General features: G+C 40.3%; 1 protein-coding gene across 2 annotated transcripts in view; it reads right to left on the reverse strand.

Moving 5' to 3' along the window:
* Nucleotides 1-17853, reverse strand: part of LOC139535928 (carboxy-terminal domain RNA polymerase II polypeptide A small phosphatase 2-like) — a 31063-nt gene extending 13210 nt beyond the window's left edge. Inside the window, exons 1-2 of one of the 2 annotated variants that reach the window (XM_071335896.1) lie at nt 17330-17853; nt 4309-4460 (exon numbers count right to left, since the gene is read on the reverse strand). In XM_071335896.1, coding sequence (XP_071191997.1) covers nt 4309-4460; nt 17330-17390 — 213 coding nt within the window. In that variant the 5' untranslated portion in view covers nt 17391-17853. The remainder of the gene's footprint in view (nt 1-4308; nt 4461-17329) is intronic. The other variant, XM_071335897.1, reaches the window with a different exon arrangement.
* Nucleotides 17854-24455: the final 6602 nt, after the last annotated feature.

Raw genomic sequence — 24455 nt, forward strand, 5'->3', positions numbered from 1 at the left:
ATCAAATGGCTAATGGGGCCTAATATGAGTCTGATTCATGATGGCTCTATTAAATGTAATTAACCAGCTAGAGTAGAGCTGACCTGATTTATACGGTACAACACTAGTATTTGGGTAAGCATGGCTGTGTCCCCAATTGCACCATATTCTTGATATAGTGCACTAGTTTAGACCAGGGCCCATAGGGCTCTAGTCAAAAGTAGTGCTCTATATTGAGAATAGGGTGCCATTTGGGACATGTCCCATGTCGTCATTACCCTGCAGATTAATATCTGTGATTCTCTGAATTACAGTTTCACTTGGCTTAATTACTCATGTCCCCACACCATGTTCAGATGTCCAACTGCTCATGAACATCACAATAATTTACTCAATCCCCAGTTCAAAGTATTCTGGATTTAATTGGGCCAAGATAGACGTTGGCGATAAAGACAATTAAATTATTCAAATGCAAGCGTTTTCTCGTAGTTGAAAGGCAGGTTTACAACCACACTTCACAGATCCACAGTATATTGATGACACTGTTTTAGTTAGCATGTTGGTGAATGGGCATTTAAATGTGAGAAATTTAGACTTAGGCTAACAGATCAAACTCTGCCCTGTGTTAAGGGATCGCACCCTTTTTTTCAATTTTTGCCTAAAATGATATACCCAAATCTAACTGCCTGTAGCTCAGGAACTGACGCAAGGATATGCATATGCTTGATACCATTTGAAAGTTAACACTTTGAAGTTTGTGGAAATGTGCAATTAGATCTGGTAAAAGATAATACAAAACAAAAAAACATGCGTTTCCTATTATTTTCTTAATCTTTGAAATGCAAGAGAAAGGCCATAATATAATATTGCAGTTTAGGCGCAATTTAGATTTTGGCCACTAGATGGGAGCAGTGTGTGTGCAAAGTTAAATATTGATTCAGTGAAGCATTGCAATACTGGACAATCTTTTGTATCAAGTCTGCCCAAATGAGCCGAATTGGTCAATTGATACATTTCCAAGTACATACAAAAATTATATGGTAATACAAAATTTAAGTTTACACACTACACTCCCAGGAATGTCATACATGATGGATCATTAGCATATATACTAATTTACACACATCTAGAAGGCTGGGCGGGCTGGGTGTGGAGCCAGAGACAGCAGGGGTTCAAACTGTAGAACCCAGTTCCTACATTTGACTATAAAAATGTATTTTATCAAACAGACCTATGCTAAATATTATCTCTGGGACCCTCAGCATGACAAATCAGAGCAAGATTACTGAATGTAAGTACATTATTTACCTTCAGAGGTGAATGTATCAAACCAGTTGCCGTGATAAACGTTTTGTTATTGTGCACTCTCCTCAAACAATAGCATGTTTTTTTTTCACTGTAATAGCTACTGTAAATTGGACAGTGCAGTTAGATTAACAAGAATTTAAGCTATCTGCCCATATAAGACATGTCTATGTCCTGGAAAGTTTGTTGTTACTTACAACCTCATGCTAATCACATTAGCGCACGTTAGCTCAACCGTCCCGGTATAGGAACACCCATCCCGTAGAGGTTTAACCTCTCTAGGCTAGGGGGCGGTATTTTCACGTCCGGATGAAAAGCGTGCCCAAAGTAAACTGCCTGCTACTCAGGCCTAGAAGCTAGAATAGGCATATCATTTAGATCAGTAGATTTGGATAGAAAACACTCTGAAGTTTCTAAAACTGTTTGAATGATGTCTGTGAGTATAACAGAACTTATTTGGCAGGCAAAACCCTGAGGACAAACCATCCAGGAATTTTGTTTTTGATGTCACTCTCTTTTCAATGGGTTTTCTACAGGGATCTAGATTTCTAAGGCACTTGCAGTTCCTATCGCTTCCACTAGATGTCAACAGTCTTTAGAAATTGGTTTATGTTTTTCCTTTGTGTAATGAAGAAGTAGGGCAGTTCAGAACGAGGGTCGAGTGAAGTGTACTGTTTGTTAGAGGCGCGTGACCTGAAAGCTCGCTCCACTTTGTTTTTATCCGCTATTGAACGCAGTTTATCCCGTCTTAAATTTTAGCGCTTATTTACGTTAAAAAATACCTAAAGTTGTATTAGGAAAGTTGTCTGAAATGTTTGAACAAAGATTACAGGTAACTTATTAGATATTTTGTAGTCATGTTGCGCGAGTTGGAACCGGTGTTTTTCTGGATCAAATGCGCCAAATAAATGTACATTTTGGATATATAACGACGGAATTAATCGAACAAAAGGACCATTTGTGATGTTTATGGGACATATTACGGTGCCAACAGAAGAAGCTCGTCAAAGGTAAGGCATGAATTATATCGTTATTTCTGAGTTTCGTGTCGCGCCTGGCGGGTTGAATTATGATTGTCTGTGTTTGTTTGATGGGGTGCTGTCCTCAGATAATAGCATGGTTTGCTATCACCGTAAAGCCTTTTTGAAATCTGACACGTTGGCTGGATTAACCTCTCTTGGGTACGTGAGACGTTAGCGTCCCACCTCTTCAACAGCCAGTGAAACTGCTGGGCGCCAAATTCAAATACAAAAATACTCATTATAAAAATTCAGAAAACAAAACATATTTTACATAGGTTTAAAGATTAACTTCTTGTGAGTCCAACCACGGTGTCAGATTTCAAAAATGCTTTACGGCGAAAGCATACCTTACGATTATTTGAGAACATAGCCCACTAGACAAATCATTACAAACAGTAACCAGCCAAGTAGAACAGTTACACAAGTCAGAAATAGAGATAAAATGAATCCCTTACCTTTGATGATCTTCATATGGTTGCACTCAGCAGACATTCATTTACTCAATAAATGTTCCTTTTGTTCGATAAAGTCTCTTTATATCCAAAAACCTCAGTTGTTCGCCCGTTTTCTTCAGTAATCCACAGGCTCAAACGCAGTCAAAACAGGAAGACAAAAAAATCCAAATTGTATCCATAAAGTTCATAGAAACATGTCAAACGATGTTTATATTCAATCCTCAGGTTGTTTTTAGCCTAAATAATCGATAATATTTCAACCGGACAATAACGTCGTCAATTTAAAAGGTAGACAAGAAACGCACTCTCTCGGTCTCGTGCATGAAAAAGCTCTGTGACACTTTAGGGTCCACTCATTCAGACTGCTCTTACTTCTTCATTTTTCAGAATACAAGCCTGAAACAATTTCTAAAGACTGTTGACATCTAGTGGAAGGCATAGAAACTGCAATTTGAGTCCTAAGTCAATGGATACTGTAATGGCATTGAATAGAAAACTACAAAACCAAAAGAAAAACTACTTCCTGAATGGATTTTTCTCAGGTTTTCGCCTGCCAAATCAGTTCTGTTATACTCACAGACACTATTTTAACAGTTTTGGAAACTTTAGAGTGTTTTCTATCCAAATCTACCAGTTATATGCATATCATATCTTCTGGGCCCGAGAAGCAGGCAGTTTAATTTGGGCATGCATTTCATCCAAAATTCCGAATGCTGCCCCCTACCCTAGAGAAGTTAACAACAAGTGTAGCTTTAATTTGGTGTATTGCATGTGTGATTTCATGAAAGTTTAATATTTATAGTAATTTCAATTTGAATTTGGCGCTCTGCCATTTCACCGGATGTTGTCAAATCGATACCGTTAACGGGATTTGATCCCTAAGAATTAAGCTCTTAATGAAAAATGTCTGGTCCATGTATGTATGCATAGTATCAGCGAGGAAGAGGCAAAACGAGATATTTCACTTTTGCCAAAATCTGTCCAAAACAAGCCTAAATCGTTTCTATGGGCTTATTTTGTGCCTAAGCTTGTCGCCTGCCTTCCCACCTTGGGCCGACTCCCGTTGTTAGGGCGGAAACATAAGCATCTTGTCATTATATACAGATCTCTAATAGTGTTTTCTGTTGGTCTGGTCATTTAACTGTTTTATTAAATGTAACTGTTTGTTGACCGCTTAATGAGGGTCTGTTAGTCATTTGCACCCCTAATTTATATTTTTGTTCAGTGAATATTACTATATAAAAAGATAGTTCTCCATCAAAGTGGAAAATAAACACAATCGTAGTGAATTTCAGCTAACTACTCAGCAAACACATTGCATAACTGTTTTACTGGCATTCTATTCATCATTTTAAATGAATTATCTACCGCCACTTTACTACTTGATTTCCCCATTGCAGGTCACGGTTTCAATGCTAATGTAGAATCAGCAACAGTGCTGGTCTAACCCTGCCACATGGAATTATTACGTTGTCTTAACCTGCATTTTTTTCGACCTGTGCAGCTCTGCACCACTGGAGTGGCTGGCTGACTGGCAGTTGTGTTACCTTGTCGATCGTCCCATTGTCCTCAGGAGGGAGTAGAGTATCCTGGGCAGGGGGTGGAGGCTGAGGGGCATCCTGTGCTCGGAGGCAACAGAAAAGCGCTTTGAAGATATTCCGGCTCCGAGGCTTCTTTGGGGAAGATTTGTTCACCTGGCCTAGGGCGAGAAGGAACAAACTAATATTAACACATGGAGAAATGTGTAAATAAACTCATGGAAGGTGAAACACCATATGGGCCATCCCAAACCTAGACTAATAAGAGATAGTGTTGTTATATGGGATTAAAGGACAAAAATGTAATCCCCTACAACCTCCCCCTTGCCCCTAAACAGACATCTCTGGGACTCCATTAATTTGCACTCGTGAGTCTTCCAGTCAATCTCAAATCAGTAACAAACACCCACAACAAGTAGACCTACAATAACTGACACCCCTAATTGGTACCAACCCTTTTGTCACCCTCTCTAATAACCAGTATAACCTTAGGGCTGGTTTCCCCAGACACAGATTGAGCCTAGTCCTGGACTAAAAAGTTATTTCAATTAAGATTCTCCAATTAGCATGTTTTTTAGTCCAGGACTACGACAAATCTGTGTCCAGGAAACCGCCCTGGCCATAATGTGCCTTCCGTATCCCTCTCTAGAGGAGAATCCTGTTTCCACTAGAATAGATCCATCAGGCCTGGTCTTCACCAGGGCTAATAGATCAGATCAGAGCAGAAAGGAAACTGATCCTGCTCTCTGTATGGGTCTATTTCGGCATAGCCACAGTTCACCAGGCCTGATAGAAGAGGAGGGAGTCGGCTCCATTTACACACTCAGGCATTAGAGGCATGAGAGGACATAAAAAGCCACTGACTGACTCCCAAAAAGCACCCTTTTGCCTATGTAGTGCACTATAGGCCCTGGTCAAAGGTAGAGCACTAAATAGGGAATAGGGGGCCATTTGGGACACAAACAGACTCAAGAGGAGGCTACAGTCAACAAGCGCTGACTAACATAAAAGGTGTAATATGTAGAAATCACTCTGCCATTTCCTGGTTGCTAAAATTCAAAGTTTTCCTTATTTCAGTTTGTGACAAAAAAAAGCAATGCATAGTGAAGAGGATAATTGTACCATCTTAAACCGCTGTGAAATGTATTATCAATAAATACAAATATTGTATTTTCAGCTGTTTGAAGTTGGTGTACAAAACTGAAAGTAAAAGTGACTTAAACGAAACTAAACCGGAAGCATAGAAATAGCGCACATAGAACAGATCTACTGCTTCTTAGACATGCTTTCAATGAGAATGACATCTATAACTCACATTTCTATGTGAATTTGGTCAGGTCACCCAAAAAGTTACATATTGCAGCTTTAATGACAGTTAATGTATTTAATTAGACAAATGCCGACATTGCTATTAATAGTGACTATACCAGGCGGTAGGGTTAGGCAGCATCCAGATTTTCATATCGTCATACCATCCTTCTCTAATGTCGGGATTTACGGTATTAACGGCTTAGTACACAAGGGGGTACCAAAAAAACAAAGACCATTGGGCATCCATTACCAGAATGCTAACAAAATTAGCACAAATAATACCGAATTTCTATGGAGGCTGCTAGCTAAATAAGCTAACAAGTGCAAACTAAAATAAACAAATTCCAAAGACAGGCAATCCAGCTAACAAAGGAATACATGTATATGTAGGAGCTACGGAATGTCATTTTTGGTGAGTTTGGACATTTACAAGCGAATGTGAACAAGAGATTGTGGAAATTGACAAAGTTTTAAAGCATGCTTTTCTGAAGGAAGTCTGGGAGTTCTTAGGGCAAAGGCCCTGCCAGCTCAGCTCCCAGCTCCGAGAAGATGGGGGAGGAGCAGAGCGGAGAAAAAACCCAAGGAAATCAAGCTGCAGTGGCAGCTGTACAGATAACTCATCCAACGGGCTTTGAAGTCTCAAACATGGCAGAAAGCTAACAATATGATGCCCAGCCACCTTACTAATTCAGCCATTTAATTAAATAACTAGCAAGTTAAACTTAGGGGTCACAAACGCAGAATTCTTTGTTTTTCACACAGGAAATAAAATATTAAAATGCTACAGAAATATCTTGATGCGTTTTGTAAACGCAGATCTAAAATGCTTCTTATTGTAATTTCTGATTGGCATCAAACTAATGTTGTGCTTCAGTTGCATTTCTCCACTCGCATGAGAATTCACAAACAAGCATTCCATCAGCAGACAGCACCCTGTTTGATGTGTAGCTACTTTCTCCGGTACTTTTCTCCAGTGTACTGCCGGATTAACTTTAAGCAAAACATTAGGAAATGTAGCTTGCTACACTCTTTCTATGATAAACATTAGAAATAATGTGACCATGCATTGTTTTTATAAAAAATAACTTGCTTTTTGATTGTAAGCTTATTTACTTGTGTGGCTGTCAGCCAAATATAATTGCACATTCATCTGATGACAATTAAGCTATTTCCTAACGAATGTTCACTTTCTGTGAACTATAGTTGCATGTCCCTGATCACTCTATTGAAGCAAAAAAAAACTTCCAATATATAAAACGCAACAACTCCTGTCACTACATAGCTGGACTCAACTGATCCCGCTTTCTCTGGTTGTGCCATTTATAAACAAACAGGTCTGGGGAACTACGGTAAGCTTCATAATGTAAGATAACGTGACAGGTGAAATGAAGAACGTGATCTGCTTTGTCTCCTAATGTATTGCACAAGATGACTGCAGGTATTTACTTAAAGTAGCTACAAATATTAAAACGTATTGAAAAACCTTTGCATGGCTATTTCCATACCCAGTATACGGTATACCACCCAAGCCTACCAGAAGGTGTAAGAGGAAAGCCCCCCAAAATTGTCAGACTCCAGCCACCCAAGCCAGACTGTTCTCTCTGATACAGCATGGCAGGTGGTACCAGTGCACCAAGTCTGGAACCAACAGGACCCTGAACAGCTTCTACCCCCAAACCATAAGACTTTAAAACAAGACTGCTAAATAGCTAATCAAATAGCTACCTGATTTTTTGCACAAAGTATTACACTGACACCTCAACACACACACACACACACTACATATGCACGCACACATACACTGACACCACACACCCCCACTTTCACACTCACCACATACATTGCTGCTACTGTCTATCTATCCTGTTGCCTAGTAACTTTACCCCTACTTACAGTACATAGCTACCTCAATTACCTTGTACCTCTGCACATTGACTCAGAACTGGTACTCCCTGTATATAGCCATGATATTTTTACTAATTATTTTTTATTTGTTATTCATTGTGTATTCATTCCTTGTCACTATTTCTATTTGATCTTATCTTAAACTCTGCATTGTTGGAAAAGGACCCTTAAGTAAGCATTTCACTTTTAGTCTACAAAGCATGTGACAAATAACATTCGATTTTGATTTGTTTTACTCTGCACCAAAAACAGGCTAGAATTGAAGAAGTTGTTGAGTACGCCAGCTCTCTGAGCGCAGCTACTCCAGTTAGGAGAAGAGATAAAGAGATGAGTAATTTGTCATTCAAATATATTTAACATGCTCCCTCCTGGATGAGGTGAACACGTGTACACACACTTTGATGTGAATGCCAAGCAGTTTGAGAATGGTCCTCTCACTTAAGAGTTAAATGATTACTGAAGTTTCAATAGGCCACATGGTTGGTATGAATGTAAACAGTGCGGGTGTGGTGTGAGGGAGGCAGTGGGGAGTCACAGCGAGGCGCTACTAGCCACTATCTTAATTGAAGACTACAATCTTGTTGCTTGCCCTCATTACGCATGCCATGTTTCTCTAAGTGGAACACTTAAGTGTAACATTTCTCCACTTATAGAGATAGTAAGCACATGAAGCATGGAAATGTAGACTAAACATATTAGATAGGCTATTATAAAATAGGCTATTATAAAATAGGATAGATCCACCTGAAACAGGAGCTAGTCGATTTTAAACTCATGTCTGTTTAGTATTCTTTAGCCTACATATCACTCCCACTTTGTGATACAAATTCAGTTAATACTTTCCCCGTCCTTTATTGTAACCATTTTCTGTTCTCTGCCCAGTTCAGGTTAAAGATGCTACACCTAGAATTTCTCAGAGTCCCACTCCCCACGCAAACCTAGGTGAATTGCAACACTAGGCTGCATTCAAAACATAATCTCCCCCCTCCCCTGCATCACATTTACACTTAACTTCTTATGGCTGCAGGGGCAGTATTGAGTAGCTTGGATGAAAAGGTGCCCAGAGTAAACTGCCTGCTCCTCAGTCCCAGTTGCTAATATACGCATATGATTATTAGTATTGGATAGAAAACACTCTGAAGTTTCTAAAACTGTTTGAACGATGTCTGTGAGTATAACAGAACTCATATGGCAGGCAAAAACCTTCAAAAAATCCAACCAGGAAGTGGGAAATCTGAGGTTTGTAGGTTTTCAACTCATCGCCTATCAAATACACAGTGGGATATGGGTCAGTTTGCACTTCCTACGGCTTCCACTAGATGTCAACCGTCTTTAGAACCTTGTCTGATGCTTCTACTGTGAAATGGGGCCGAAGGAGACGGGAATGAGTAAGGTCTGCCATGAGCTGACCATGCTCTGACCATGCGCATTCACATGAGAGGGAGCTCTGTTCCATCGCACTTCTGAAGACAATGTAATTCTCCGGTTGGAACATTATTGAAGATTTATGTTAAAAACATCCTAAAGATTGATTCAATACATCGTTTGACATGTTTCTACTGACTGTTACGGAACTTTTTGACATTTCGTCTGCTTTTAGTGAACACGCTTCGTGACTTTGGATTTGTTTACCAAACACGCTAACAAAAGTAGCTATTTGTACATAAATGATGGACATTACCGAACAAAACAAACATTTCTTGTGGAAGTGGGAGTCCTGGGAGTGCATTCCGACGAAGATCAGCAAAGGTAAGTGAAGATTTATAATGCTATTTATGACTTTTGTTGACTCCACAATTTGGCGGGTAACTGTATGGCTTCCTTTTGTGGCTGAACGCTGTTCAGATTATTGAATATTGTGCTTTTGCCGTAAAGCTTTTTTGAAATCCGACACAGCGGTTGCATTAAGAACAAGTTTATCTTTAATTCTATGTAAAACGTGTATTTTTCATCAAAGTTTATGATGAGTATTTCTGTTATTTGATGTGGCTCTCTGCAATTTCTCAGGATATTTTGGAGGCATTTCTGAACATGGCGCCAATGTAAACTGGATATAGGTTTTTGGATATAAATATGAACTTTATCAAACAAAACATATGTATTGTGTAACATGAAGTAATATGAGTGTCATCTGATGAAGATCATCAAAGGTTAGTGATTCATTTTATCTCTATTTCTGCTTTTTGTGACTCCTGTCTTTGGCTGGAAAAATGGCTGTGTTTTTCTGTGATTTTGCGGTGACCTAACAATCGTTTGTGGTGCTTTCGCTGTAAAGCCTTTTTGAAATCGGACACTGTGGTGGGATTAACAAGAAGTGTATCTTTAAAATGGTGTGAAATACTTGTATGCTTGAGGAATTTTAATTATGAGATTTCTGTTGTTTGAATTTGGCACTCTGCACTTTCACTGGCTGTTGTCATATCGATCCCGTTAACGGGATTGCAGCCATAAGAAGTTTTAACATTGCAGACTCACGCTTGAGCCTTTTACTCTCAGTTTTTGTCCACCAGCTTCAGCTGTAAAAACTATATTCTTTGTAATTGAAAATATATTTCACAGCGATTTAGATGATGCAACGATTCCCTACACTATTCAGTGCTTGTTTTCTCAGATTAAGCTAACTGAAATTGAGCGAACATTGTAGAATTGTAGCAACCAGGAAATTACATAGCAATTTCAACATTGGCGCTTGACCCGATTTCCACTAGATAACACAGACAGCTTTCCCATTTTGCCCAAATTAGGAGGTGAATATCACAGCCAATCACAACACTGGCGGGTAAGTAACACTGAAACACAATCATTCCACTATTACTGCATATATATTATGGACATTTTCTGAAATTACAATGTTAAAATCATTTTTTTTATCCTGTGTAGCACCTTTTAAGGCCTGCTTCACACTCAGTGTCTGAGATCCCCCTCGTAATTTATATCATACTTTGGACTTAGATTGACAGCAGCATCCTACTTTTGGACTTAGATTGACACAGCAGGCCTAGCCTATCAATAGATTTGGATTTCCCAACTAAACTCATCAACCCAGTTTTATCCGACATATTCTCAACTACAGGCATGAAGCTGCTGCAAAGTACACTTCCTGTTCTACACTGGAACTGGGTTCAACTTCACAACTGAAACTCATCCTACTGTCACTGTCCTGTCTGTTCCCTACAGTGCACATGACTACTGACAATGCTGTCATAAGCATGTTGTCTCCAATCTTACCTTTTCATAACAGCCGGTCTAGTGTTTGAGAATGTTGAATGGATACTTTTACAGCCATGAGTGACAAACCAAGCTTTCAAGTAGGGCTAGGCGATATATCGAATTAATTCAAATGTATGTTTTTGCACAGTATTCCAAATTCCTGTATAGCAAGAATCAAATAAATATATATTTTTTTTAGTGAGTGTTTATGTCTGCATATTCTCATGTTGTCTTTTTGTTCTGGTCTCCTTGGCTCCATTCTGTGCATTCTCTCTGACAAGTGGTTTTAACTCGGTTTGGTCCAACAGAAAATCGGTCATATGGACACTGAAAGACATTATTTTACTGTAATAGAGGAGTAGTTAACCTTTCTAACGATACCCTTTGTCTCAACTTCTCAAATTGCGTACAGAGCAGACTACTAAAACAGGAGTATCAATGGAAATTGATTCTGGAAAATTCATGCTCAGTTTGTCGCTAGCTGTCTAGTCTGTTTAATAAATGTGCAACAAGCATAAAACAATTATATGGAATTGGCAACTCGTTCGCATTCTGAGAAATAAGGTAGGCCACTTGATATCAGCATCTGAACAAAGTGAAGAGGCTAGCATGCTGTTCAAAAAGTTGGAGACGGACAGAAGGGTGTGCTCATAACAACTCAACTGTTCTACCTTGTTAGCTAGCAAATAGATCCAAGTTGGCTAAACTTGAAATATAAAGATTAGCTGGCACATGGGCTTGTGAGATTGTTTAGGAGACCTGGGTTAATTTTCTATAATGCCTGCTACAAAAAAAGTAAGTCATTATTAGTGAATGTGCATTATGAATGGTTCAAGTTAAATGTACAACAAAAGTGGCATTTTCATAGACAGATTTGAAAGCCAGATCAGTGAATATAGCAAAAAGCAGGTTAAACAGTTTTGATAAATTAAAGTATTATTAGAAGGCTTATATTTATAGCCTAGGTATAATTTCCCAAGCCCTGAATTCATTAAACGATTGCTGACGGTTTGAAATGCAGTGTATTTGACCCTTCATTTTACAACAAAGCTTATTTGAGCTTTTTATCCCGATAGATAGCTAGCTCGAAACCAGTAAAAGCATTCCAACAAAAACAGTGATCATGATGACCTCAGACCAAACATGAGAAGTTAGACAATCACAGTACCGTGCTCTCATCGCAAACTGAAAACAAGTCTGTGTCAACCAGAATGCTTCACACAGAGGAATCAAATCATTCCACACAGCCTTGTCTTGAAGTGTAACTATCCCCCTAAGCCATACCCCAATAACAGAAGTCAAGGAATTTACTCCGACATTTCTTATCCCCCCTGCTCAACATGCCATCCTCCAATGTAGCATTGTGGTATGCCTACATTGCTAAGAAACAAACTTCCCCCTCTTTGCCTGTGAGATGTAGGCCTATCTGTGCAGGAAGGACAGTTGATGATAACTCGCAATAACATCCACCCACACACAAGAGCTCAAGACAATCTGAAAAACAAACATGGAGTTTCCCATCTGGACCAGGCAGGGCCTTTAATCCAGATCAGAGACAGAGAATAAAAAACACACAATGCCTTCATATCAGCTGCACCATCTCATTCCAGGCTTTTGAATGTTTATCCATGTCTTATGGGGTCCTAAAGACAGTGTAGTTACATGGTGGTATGTCTGTGTTATACTTTTAACATATGGGTAGGATACTGGGTAGGGGTGAAGTTATCTGAACTGCACAAACATGCTTATCATATACAGCCATCGTGACCATCTTTCCTGTCTGTGGCATTAACCAGATCTTATGTTGACTGTCTGTATTGCTTAGCAAAATGAACACATTCTTTTTTTTTTTTTTAAGTAGGTTGTTAGGTGACGCGACAAACAATGGACGCTATGCAGAATTCTACAAAAAACGCAGTGAACAAATCTGTTTTCACTAAATGTCAACGTGTTTGCCAAAAAATAAATAAATCATCTGAAAAAATGTGGCACTTGTTACCCATGTCTAAAAATCGAAATACTGTATGTTATGATATTTATAGGATATGAGCCCAAATGTAAATCAACTGCCATGCTAAGAACATTCAAATCTGAGGAACAGCCCCTTTTGTGAAATCCGCGAAATCTGTGTGTTCGTTCATTTGCTCTTTGCGATGGGTATTCTTCAACCTAAAGTAAGATTGATGTAACATTGTATTGCCAAGAAGTATGGGAAAGTCATGATAGCATGTTTCACGGTAGAGGTCTGCGTGGGACTGATTTGTCCATTCTGCTATCGCTGGGCCTGCAGCTTTTCATACCGTACCCTCCCGCACCTGCTGGCTTTCTGTCCGACTCCCACCTTCTACCGCAAGAACTGGTCCTTAACCCAACCGCAGTCCCGCAATTTTATTTTAAGCTTATGTGAGGCAGCTCACTTGCCAGGCATGGTCCCATCAATTTTGCACCCTATATGCAATATCAAAATGCGCAAAAATAACCTAGGAAATAGGTTAAAATACCAGAGATTCTCACGCGGCCCATTATTAGGCTATCGAATCAATATTTATTGAAAATTAAAAGGTGCAAAGCTCGCTCACCATGATAACCTGTGCGCTCATTATACCTTTTTCTTTTAAAATGATCAAATGTTTTGACTGCAACTCAACTCACGTTGGTTGAGCACCCTCCCCCTCTTTCCATTATCAATATTTATTTACAGAAACTGTAGTTAACTATAGTCTAATCATATTTAAGTTAATGTCCTTGGAAAGATACTTGCCACATGATTCTCCGTCCATGCATTGGCACTAGGCAGTCTACTTTATTTCAATGAGACCACACATACACTAAGCGCACTTGATCTTGCATGCCCAACTAGAAGAGGAGATAGGCTTCTGAACTTGAAGCAGCGAATTCTGAGTGTGTGAATAATGCGACAAAGATGTGCTTTTCATACAATAGATTGGCCTAAGCTAAACGCATACAAAGCAGAAAGACGACCATTTCACAAAAATATTCTTATCCCAAAGTTGTCTGAAGACTCCCTGCTCCCACCCGCAGCATGACAAATGCCGACTGCGCAGCAAAGATCTCCGTCGGGTCCTGCGGAAATGCAGCCCGTTAACTTCACGAACATCTTTTGACTGAAATAAGTTAAAACGTTTTTCCTTTGCTTCTGTCATTCGAATATTTTGAGACACGAAAAAGAAACATAGCAGATTCCAAATTAGAGCTTTGTAACTACTTTTTGATGTATAGATTGTCAGGGATTGGTCCAAATTAATGTTGCAACACCCCTTTCTATGACGAGACCTAGCTTGCTAGCTGTGTGGGAGTGCCTGACGCCATTCGCTTAGCCAACGAGTCGGGCGAGAAGCAGCGTGGCATTGGCTGTGTTGTGCCAGCTGCGAATTTTGTGATTGATGATTTTATTCTTTCAATTAAAAACTAGCAGAATTCAGTGGCCACAGCCCTACAATTGATGAGAACATAGCCATACTAACCAAAAATGTTTCTTGAGCTGAAATAAAATATAAGCTTTTTGCGCATATGGAAAATGTATATTTCTCTCATATTTTTGTACTAATTTGTTTACATCCCTTTTTAGAGAGCATTTCTCCTTTACCAAGATAATCCATCCACCTGACAGATGTAGCATATCAAGAAGCAGATTAAATAGCATAATTATTACACAGGTGCACCTTGTGCTGGGGACAATAAAAGGCCACTAAAATGTGCAGTTTTTTCAGACAACCCAATGCCACAGATGTCTCAAGTTTTCAGGGAGCGTGCAGTTGGCATGCTTACTGCAGGAATGTCCACCAGAGCTGTTGACAGAGAATTGAATGTTAACTTCTCTATGTCAGTATGTTCAACCGGCCTCACAACCGCAGACAATGTGTAACCAACACCAGCCCAGGACCTCCACATCAGGCTTCTTCACCCTCCAGCATAGTCTATCACCAGCCACCCGGACAGCTGATGAAACTGTGGGTTTGCACAACCGAATAATTTCTGCACAAACGTCTCAGGGAAGTGCATTTGCATGCTCACCAGGGTCTTGACCTGACTGCAGTTCAGAGTCATAACCAACTTCAGTGGGCAAATGCTCACCTTCGATGGCCACTGGCACACTGAAGAAGTGTGCTCTTCACAGATGAAACCCGGTTTCAACTGCACCAGGCAGATGTGGGGACAAGAGGTTTGCTGATGTCAACGTTGTGAACAGAGGGCCCCGTGGTGGTGGGGTAATAATATGGGCAGGCATAAGCTACAGACAAGGAACACAATTGCATTTTATCGATGGCAATTTGAATGTAGATACCGCGACAAGCTCCTGAGCCCCCCTGTCATGCCATTCATCCACCGCAATCACCTCATGTTTCAGTATGATAATGCATGAAATCATGTCGCAAGGATCTGTACACAATTCCTGGAAGCTGAAAATGTCCCAGTTCTTCCATGGCCTGCATACTCACCAGACATGTCTCATGATTGAGCAAGTTTGGGATGCTCTGGATTGACGTGTACGACAGCGCGTTCCAGTTCCTGCCAATATCCAGCAACTTCGCACAGCCATTGAAGAGGAATGGGACAACATTCCACAGGCCATAATCAACAGCCTGATCAACTCTATGCGAAGGAGACGTGTCATGCTGCATGAGGCAAATGAAACACCAGATACTGACTGGTTTTCTGATACACACCCCTACTTTCTCTTTTTTAAAGGTATGTGACCAACAGGTGCATTTAGGTATTCCCAATCATGTGAATTCCATAGATTAGCGCCGAATGAATTTATTTCAATTGATTGATTTCCTTAAATAAACTGTAACTCAGTAAAAATATTTTTTAAATGGTTGCGTTTTTTTCTTCAGTGTAAATACTAGGGAATTGAAATTGTGTCCCATCTATCCTTCTCTGCAGCTGGCTAGCAGGCAGCTCACTGTCTCTTCTGAGCCCAGGCTAATTATTTGCTCAAAATGGGGCAGTTCATCTTATCACCAGAGTAACGCATTAAAACCAAAAATAACATTACAATGTAACTCAACTCAGTTGTAGGTTTACCTTAGAAGTAAGCTGTAATTAGACAAGTAGCCTTCTATGTTACAGTTTAGACTTAGTGAGAAGTGTGTGTCAGGCTGTGTGTGTATGTGTGTGTGGTAATGCTGAAAAGTCTGTGTTGTGTGTATGCAGGTGGCACAGGGTTGGGTGTATTATTTGGAACTTTAGGCCTAATCAGTTAAGCTACTGAATACAGCCGAACAGTTACTAATTGGTCAAAATAATAATTTTTGTTCATTATTACTTAATCCCAATTGGATGTACTCTGTTACCACCCCCTGCGAAACATCAATATGTTAACAATATGACCACCTTACTTTAAATGAGTGAGCTTAACATGCTGTATTTTTCAAATTCCGTACAAACGAATTACCATATTAACTCATTTGCATAAAATAGTATAAAAAATTGTATTCCTACAAACTCAGTTTTGCATGAAGATATGTTAATAATATGACCACCCTAGCTTAAATTAGTCATAAATTACTGTAATACCACATTTTAATTGAATAAATGTTACTTTAACTTGGATCATCTCTGTGTTCTACATCAGGCCTGAAAATGTTATAATAATATAACCACCCTATCTTGAGACACTGAACAAAATGTGTTGAATTTAAGAATCCAGACAGGTGATTAGGTGCCATTACTGACAAGGGATTAACATTGACCTTTTCCAATAACATGAAAATAAGATCTTAGCAATGGTAAATCCTATCATCAAGAAATAGTGTTCTATGTTATAAGAAGCTTAAAACATGGAATAGAAAGTAGAACACCAGAGGCAAAGTTTTATTTTGTCCCCTAACACCCTAATAAAAAGGAGTCTACTTTGAGAGATATTTGCATGACAGTCCATGAATGAAGATTGTAGTTACATCCATGCCAAAAGAAAATTATTTATACAAACTGATATGACAAATGACAAAAGTATGCAATCTGTGACTGACTGGATAAATAAAACGATCAGGCGCATTCCAGACATTACAGTACTTCCAGACGGTCAACACTTGTGTTTCACAGCTTTTCAATTATACAAATATTTAAAATCTATGGAGTGTCTGGCTGACAATATAGGCTAGAATCGATGGTTTGCATAATATTAGCCAACAAGACAGTTGTTGGTAAGTTTGCGGATAAAACAAACAAAAAAACTATCCAGATGTTCCCTATCCCTGACTGATGTTATCGTCTGCGCATAAATAGCACTAACTCGCTACGTTCTATTATTTGACTCGCGCGCTGAATGTAAAATGGACACCCACACAGTGCAAATCTGATTCAGTACATCCAGCAGTTGGGATATCTCTAGGCCATAACCCAAATCTCCGAAACACATTCAACAAGAACCTAAATAAAATGTTGTTCACATGACAAAACCAACTCAAACCTGTCCTTACATTAATTAATTAGACTGGCGTGTAGCTATTAGCATGCTACTAGCCTAGTAGCAGCCGCTTGCTTGCTAGCTACCAGTTGACTAGCTAGTGTCCGAGTCAGCTTCAACAAGATTATATTTAAAAGTGATCACACTGCGCCAATAAACCCGAGGATTTACCTGTCTTGGACGGCAGTTGACTATCTTCTTTCTGCACTTGAGTGATAATAGAACTTTCCATCTAACAAATGCACAGCCCCTCAAAGTCCAATCCGTTCCCCCAATTCGCAGGTAGCTACTTTCAACATTCAGCTAGCTGGTTAGCAATTGCGCTTACCAACCCGTTGGTATCCTAAAATATTTAGATAAAAACGTTTTTTCTCGTGGCAATTGCAGCTAGCTGCCGCTATCTTTCCACGTTCAAGCTACCCAATTTGTCTCATGCATTTAACACGAAGTATATTATTGTAACGCCAAGGTCCCCTCTGACAGCTAGCTAACACTAGGCAAGTCCTCGCTATTGCTCCAACATGGAGAATCCAGGATAAAAAAGCAAAACAACCGAGGGAAAATGGCAGGGGCCGGTTTCAAGTTCCCCTTACTACTGATAAACAACCCTGATGACCATAATCTCCAATAAGAAAACGGAAAATATATTGGTCAAATAATTGATTATCTTGGTCCAAAGTAAGAATAGGTGTGTCTGATTAATAATGGATTGTTTTCGTTTATCGAATGCTTTGTTTTTTCTCTTCTGTGGATTTCAAGGGCGCCTTGAAACTGCTCGTCGTCGCGGATTGGATCTCATAGAAGTGGGAGTACCACAGGCATTCTTCTCAACCCGTTTCGTCCTGAGCGCATTCCTGTGTGGTTAGTGCTATCTAGAATCCATTGGAACGTCCCTACTCTAAACCACACTTACCATTTTAAATTCAACATTGGACGTCCCAAGGATCCCGAATAGCAACGATTTCCTGTGTTCGCTCATAGCCTCATCAAATATACTGTATTATCGATATAGCATGCAAAACTTGTTTAATATCGTAAACGTATTTATTTAATTGCATATTTACACGCTGAATATTATTCCAAATGCTACTTATTTATTTTACAGTAAATGTATGTATATGACGTAGTAGACCTATGTGGTTGAAGTAGACCTATCTGCAGCTACGGAGAACAAAGGAATAAATTACTACCATGTGAAACATTTGAACTAAAGACTATAAAGGCAGGATACTTTTTCGTTTTGACCATGTGCATCACCAATCTTTTGATTACAAACCACATTTTAGATTTATCATAAAACCTCAAATTAGCTACCTCTTTACATGTCAGTCATTTAGAAGACGAGCGACTTACAGGAGTAATTAGGGTTAAGTGCCTTGCTCAAGGGCACATCAACAGATGTTTCAACTAGTCGGCTCGGGCATTCGAAACAGCGACCTTTCGGTTACTAGCCCAATGCTCTTAACCGCTACTCTACCTGCTGGCCGTTAAGAATCCTAAATCATAATTGAATCATTCAAACCGGGAGAGGCACGGATCACCAATGACCAGTAATTAAAAATTATCATCAGTCATAACAGTAAAATAAATCAAAGCCTTTGCTGATGCATTCAGAAGACCAAATGTATTTGATCAATTTCTTATCAACTAGTTATCTTGCCTTTGATTGATGGCCTATATCATATTTTCAAACTAGAGTATGATTGTGGTAATGGGAGTATATAGCATATTATAACACTTTATTTGAAAATATCTGCAAATAAACTGATTATAAACATTATGTACATTATTATGTAATCTTACATGCTGACCAGACCGGACACGTCGCGTGCGCGAGCGTCGCAAAATACATTTTGAAATCCATGTTATTCAATTATTGCACCAACACTGCTCGCGTGCGCCAACGAGCGTCTGCGACGCCAAGGGTTAAAATAGAAGTCATTCCTATTTCTGACACAGATCGAGCTGCAAGTCCTGCCTCTCCCATCTCCTCATTGGTTTATAGAAGCAGGTACCCACGTGCCATCTCCTCATTGGTTATACCGACGTGGGTGATTGAAAGACGAACTGTTTTGCCAGTAGTCGTGGTAATACAATGAAAGTTTAGATGCGATCACCATATAAGTTAAACGATGAAAAAGCCTGGAAGGAGGAGAGATGACTAGAAAGGATTTGGTTGGCCTTTTTATGTGTGGATTAATTGTCGGAGTAGAGGTCCTTGTGCATTTCAGGTAAAATAACAACTCAATGTTTATATCCCAGGACAAATTAGCTAGCAACAGCAAGCTAGCTAAATAGGAAAAATTAACGTTAGCTAGCAAGTGCAAGCTAACTAGCTAAATTGCCATACATGTTTAATGCTTTTCGACCTGTACCCAAATTAATGTCATTGGTTCAGAGTTTGTTTTGATATTTTAACCTGCGTGTTGTGATCGCGTTTGGTGTGGGGGGGCAAAATAAATGCACGATAGCGCACAATGGCGCACGCGCACAGCCGGTTTGGGTTCTGTGTTAGGTACATTATTAAAAATGAGTGTTTGAATTTGACATGAATAACTATTAAAAAAAAGTAAATACAGTGCCTTTCGGAAAGTATTCAGACCCCTGGACTTTTTCCATTTTTTAAAAATGTTACAGCCTTATTCTAAAATGGATTAAATAAATAAAAATCCTCGATCTACACACAATACCCCATAATGACAAAGCGAAAACAGGTTGTTAGAAATGTTAGCAAATGTATTAAAAATAAAAAAACAGACACCTTATTTACATAGGTATTTAGACACTTTGCTATGAGACTAGAAGTTGAGCTCAGGTACACCCTGTTTCCATTGATCATCCTTGAGATGTTTCTACAACCTGATTGGTGTCCACCTGTGGACATGATTTGGAAATGCACACACCTGTCTCTATAAGGTTCCACAGTTGACAGTGCATGTCAGAGCAAAAACCAAGCCATGAGGTCAAAGGAATTGTCCGTAGAGCTCCAAGACAGGATTGTGTCAAGGCACAGATCTGGGGAAGGGTACGAAAACATTTCTGCAGCATTGAACGTCCATTCTTAAATGGAAGAAGTTTGGGACCATCAAGACTCCTCCTAGAGCTGGCCGCCCGTCCAAACTGAGTAATCGGGGGAGAAGGGCCTTGGTCAGGGAGATGACCAAGAACCCGATGGTTACTCTTGACAGAGCTCTAGAGTTCCTCTGTGGAGATGAGAGAATCTTCCAGAAGAACAACCGTCTCTGAAGCGCTCCACCAATCAGGCCTTTGTGGTCGAGTGGCCAGACGGAAGCCAGTCTTCAGTAAAAGGCACATGACAGTCCGCTTGGAGTTTGCCAAAAGGTACTTAAAGACTCTCAGACCATGAGAAACAAGATTCTCTGGTCTGATGAAACTAAGATGCAACTCTTTGGCCTGAATGCCAAGCGTCACATCTGGAGGAAACCTGGCACCATCCCTACGGTGAAGCACAGTGGTGGCAGCATCATGCTGTGGGGATGTTTTTCAGTGGCAGGGACTTGGGAGACTAGTCAGGATCGAGGGAAAGATGAACAGAGCAAAGTACAGAGAATCTTGATGAAAACCTGCTCCAGAGCGCTCAGGCGAAGGTTCACCTTTCAACAGGAAAACGACCTTAAGCACACAGCCAAGACAACGCAGGAGCAGCTTCCTACAGATCCTCTTGTGGTATTATGTATGCATGTAATAAGACCTCAAAGTCCAATATAATAACATGTCCTAGCTACTCTGTAGCTCATCATATAAGACGCTTCTAGCCCCTTCATATTAATGGTATCTGTTGCTTTTATACATGTCTTACTACTCGAAAGTCGTCTTTATTCTCGCTCAAAAAACTCCCGTGGCTTATTTTTCAAATGGTCATGCTTCGTTTCTAAATGTCTGCACAAGAGTGAAGGTTTCCCGCGAGAGAGTAATGGTTAATGTGATTGGATGTTAATTATTTGACTAGGCTACCTATATTTGACATTGTGTTGTTATTTCGCTGAACACTAGATAATTGTATTTTATTTTTGGCAGTGAAATGAGGCTACTCAGGTGAGAGAGAAAAAACTCACTTGTTGAAAAATATAAATATACTGTTGGAAAATGTGAAGATTATTATTATTATTTTTTTTAAATGTGAATCACATTTTTATTTGGCGTACCCTCGACGGCATTGGGCGTACCACAGTTTGGAAATACCTGGTCTGGAGGATTAAGAAATGTAGAATATCTGTTATATTGGCAATCACAGAATCTTTGCAACACCACCTGCAAAACAATGCAATACCAGGCAGAAATTAAATGAATCTATAATGATTTTTGCATATGGGTCTGTTGGATTGTTTTTTAAACTAATTGTCCTAAGAGATGAAGATATTAAAAGTGTTCACCAGCTGACAAAACACAGCTGGAAAATAAATGTATCAAATTAAAACAGAAAACAACATGCATAACAGAAATGTCAGGAATAAGTTTAAACAAACAAGAAGTAAAGAACACAGGAAGTGTGGGTTTTTATAAGATAAAAAGCTAATGAAAAAACAGCAGTGTGAATAGGCTGCAGATAAGAGCTATACATTAATTATATGAATTTCATTGTAATATACAAACAAAATACATTGCAGCGAATGATAAATAGGCCAACATGTCTATAGTTGACACCAGGATGAAAGATGTTTTCTATATGTTGTTTCATCATGGCCTCTGAGGACTAATGTAATGGACTAAACTTTCACATGTAATGTCTCACTCTCTGACAACATACTCTTCCAACAACCTGTGCCTGATCAGCAATACAGTGTGCTGTGCATTGTGCGAGGTACGGCTTGGCCTTGCACTATAGATTAGCCTATACATTGACCTATAGGGAGAGATACTGAAGAGAGCACACGTGCAGGCAGGAATGAGGTAACAGGGAAACAGAAGGTTGTGATACTGGATGCCCATTGGTTGAATGTGAGGAATTTATGGAAAACCTATACAGAGGTCACGTGATCCTCAGGGTCTGGCAGGAATGAGGGGGCTGGAGAGAGGGAGACAGGATAAGCAGAGAACACCAGAACTCACAAGGGTGGGGCAGGCTGACACACATAGCGAAGATAACTAAAACAGTGGTGTAGAAATACTACACAAAGCTGTGGCAGGATGGACACATATGGGCAGTTGGCATATCAGGGTAATCGGCCACTGTACTCCATGCTTCCATTTATCTCTCAACCACATCGTAGACCACAAGCTGAACTCATTTAAGACAAGAAGTGAAGGCACCTCCTGTACCACGTGATTTCCAGGAAGATGCTTGTTCCCCCTCTTCCTTCCTATCTTGCCCTGAGGTGGCCTCAGCCATAGGGCCCTGTTTCTAGGAAAAGGGTCCTAGAAGGAAAACTGTGATGCCTGGGCTGAGCGAAACAGGGGGATATGAGAGAGGGAACGAGATAGAGAATGTGAGAGTGAGGAGAGAGACAGCCCACAAGAGAGGTGTAGTGAAAAGAGGTGATGAAACAAGAGAAGCAAACCAAATTGCCCAAATGGAGAGAAGGAAATAAAAGGCGCAAAAACCCTCCCAACTTACATAACTCCCAAAACAATCTCACTGCCCAGCAGTGCAGACTGCTCGCTTTGGGATAATTGGCATTTCATTGAAACAAACCCTCTGTAAAGTACACAAGTCGCTGTACCTGTAAAATGGTATAGAGTAGGTATTCCCCCAGGGGTACGTGCAATGCCGTCGGCGGTACGCCAAATAAAAACGTGATTCTAAGTTGAAAAAATATATAAACTCAGCAAAAAAAGAAATATCCCTTTTCTGGACCCTGTCTTTCAAAGATAATTCGTAAAAATCCAAATAACTTCACAGATCTTCATTGTAAAGGGTTTAAACACTGTTTCCCATGCTTGTTCAATGAACCATAAACAATTAATGAACATGCACCTGTGGAATGGTCGTTAAGACACTAACAGCTTACAGACGGTAGGCAATTAAGGTCACAGTTATGAAAACGTAGGACACTAAAGAGACCCTTCTACTGACTCTGAAAAACACCAAAAGAAAGATGCCCAGGGTCCCTGCTCATCTGCGTGAATGTGCCTTAGGCATGCTGCAAGGAGGCATGACGACTGCAGATGTGGCCAGGACAATAAATTGCAATGTCCGTACTGTGAGACGCCTAAAACAGCGCTACAGGGAGACAGGACGGACAGCTGATCGTCCTCGCAGTGGCAGACCACGTTTTACAACACCTGCACAGGATCGGTACATCCGAACATCACACCTGCGGGACAGGTACAGGATGGCAACAACAATGGCCCGAGTTACACCAGGAATGCACAATCCCTCCATCAATGCTCAGACTGTCCGCAATAGGCTGAGAGAGGCTGGACTGAGGGCTTGTAGGCCAGTTGTAAGGCAGGTCCTCACCAGACATCACCGGCAACAACGTCGCATACGGGCATAAACCCACCGTCACTGGACCAGACAGGACTGGCAAAAAGTGCTTTTCACTGACGAGTCACAGTTTTGTCTCACCAGAGGTGATGGTCGGATTCGCGTTTATCGTCAAAGGAATGAGCGTTACACCGAGGCCTGTACTCTGGAGCAGGATCGATTTGGATTTGGAGGTGGAGAGTCTGTCATGGTCTGGGGCGGAGTGTCACACCATCATTGGACTGAGCTTGTTGTCATTGCAGGCAATCTCAACGCTGTGCGTTACAGGGAAGACATCCTCCTCCCTCATGTGGTACCCTTCCTGCAGGCTCATCCTGGCATGACCCTCCAGCATGACAATGCCACCAGCCATACTGCTTGTTCTGTGCGTGATTTCCTGCAAGACAGGAATGTCAGTGTTCTGCCATGGCCAACGAAGAGCCCGGATCTCAATCCCATTGAGCACGTCTGGTACCTGTTGGATCGGAGGGTGAGAGCTAGGGCCATTCCCCCCAGAAATGTCTGGGAACATGCAGATGCCTTGGTGGAAGAGTGGGGTAACATCTCACAGCAAGAACTGGCAAATCTGGTGCAGTCCATGAGGAGGAGATGCACTGCAGTACTTAATGCAGCTGGTGGCCACACCAGATACTGACAGTTACTTTTGATTTTGACCCCCCCCCCTTTGTTCAGGGACACATTATTCAATTTCTGTTAGTCACATCTGTGGAACTTGTTCAGTTTATGTCTCAGTTATTGAATGTTATGTTCATACAAATATTTACACGTTAAGTTTGCTGAAAATAAACGCAGTTGAGGCTTTGAGTAAGAAGTTGGAGCTCTTCTCTATCTGCATTAACAAGGACAACT

This window comes from Salvelinus alpinus, chromosome 12, assembly GCF_045679555.1.
Source record: "Salvelinus alpinus chromosome 12, SLU_Salpinus.1, whole genome shotgun sequence".
Lineage (NCBI taxonomy): Eukaryota > Metazoa > Chordata > Actinopteri > Salmoniformes > Salmonidae > Salvelinus > Salvelinus alpinus.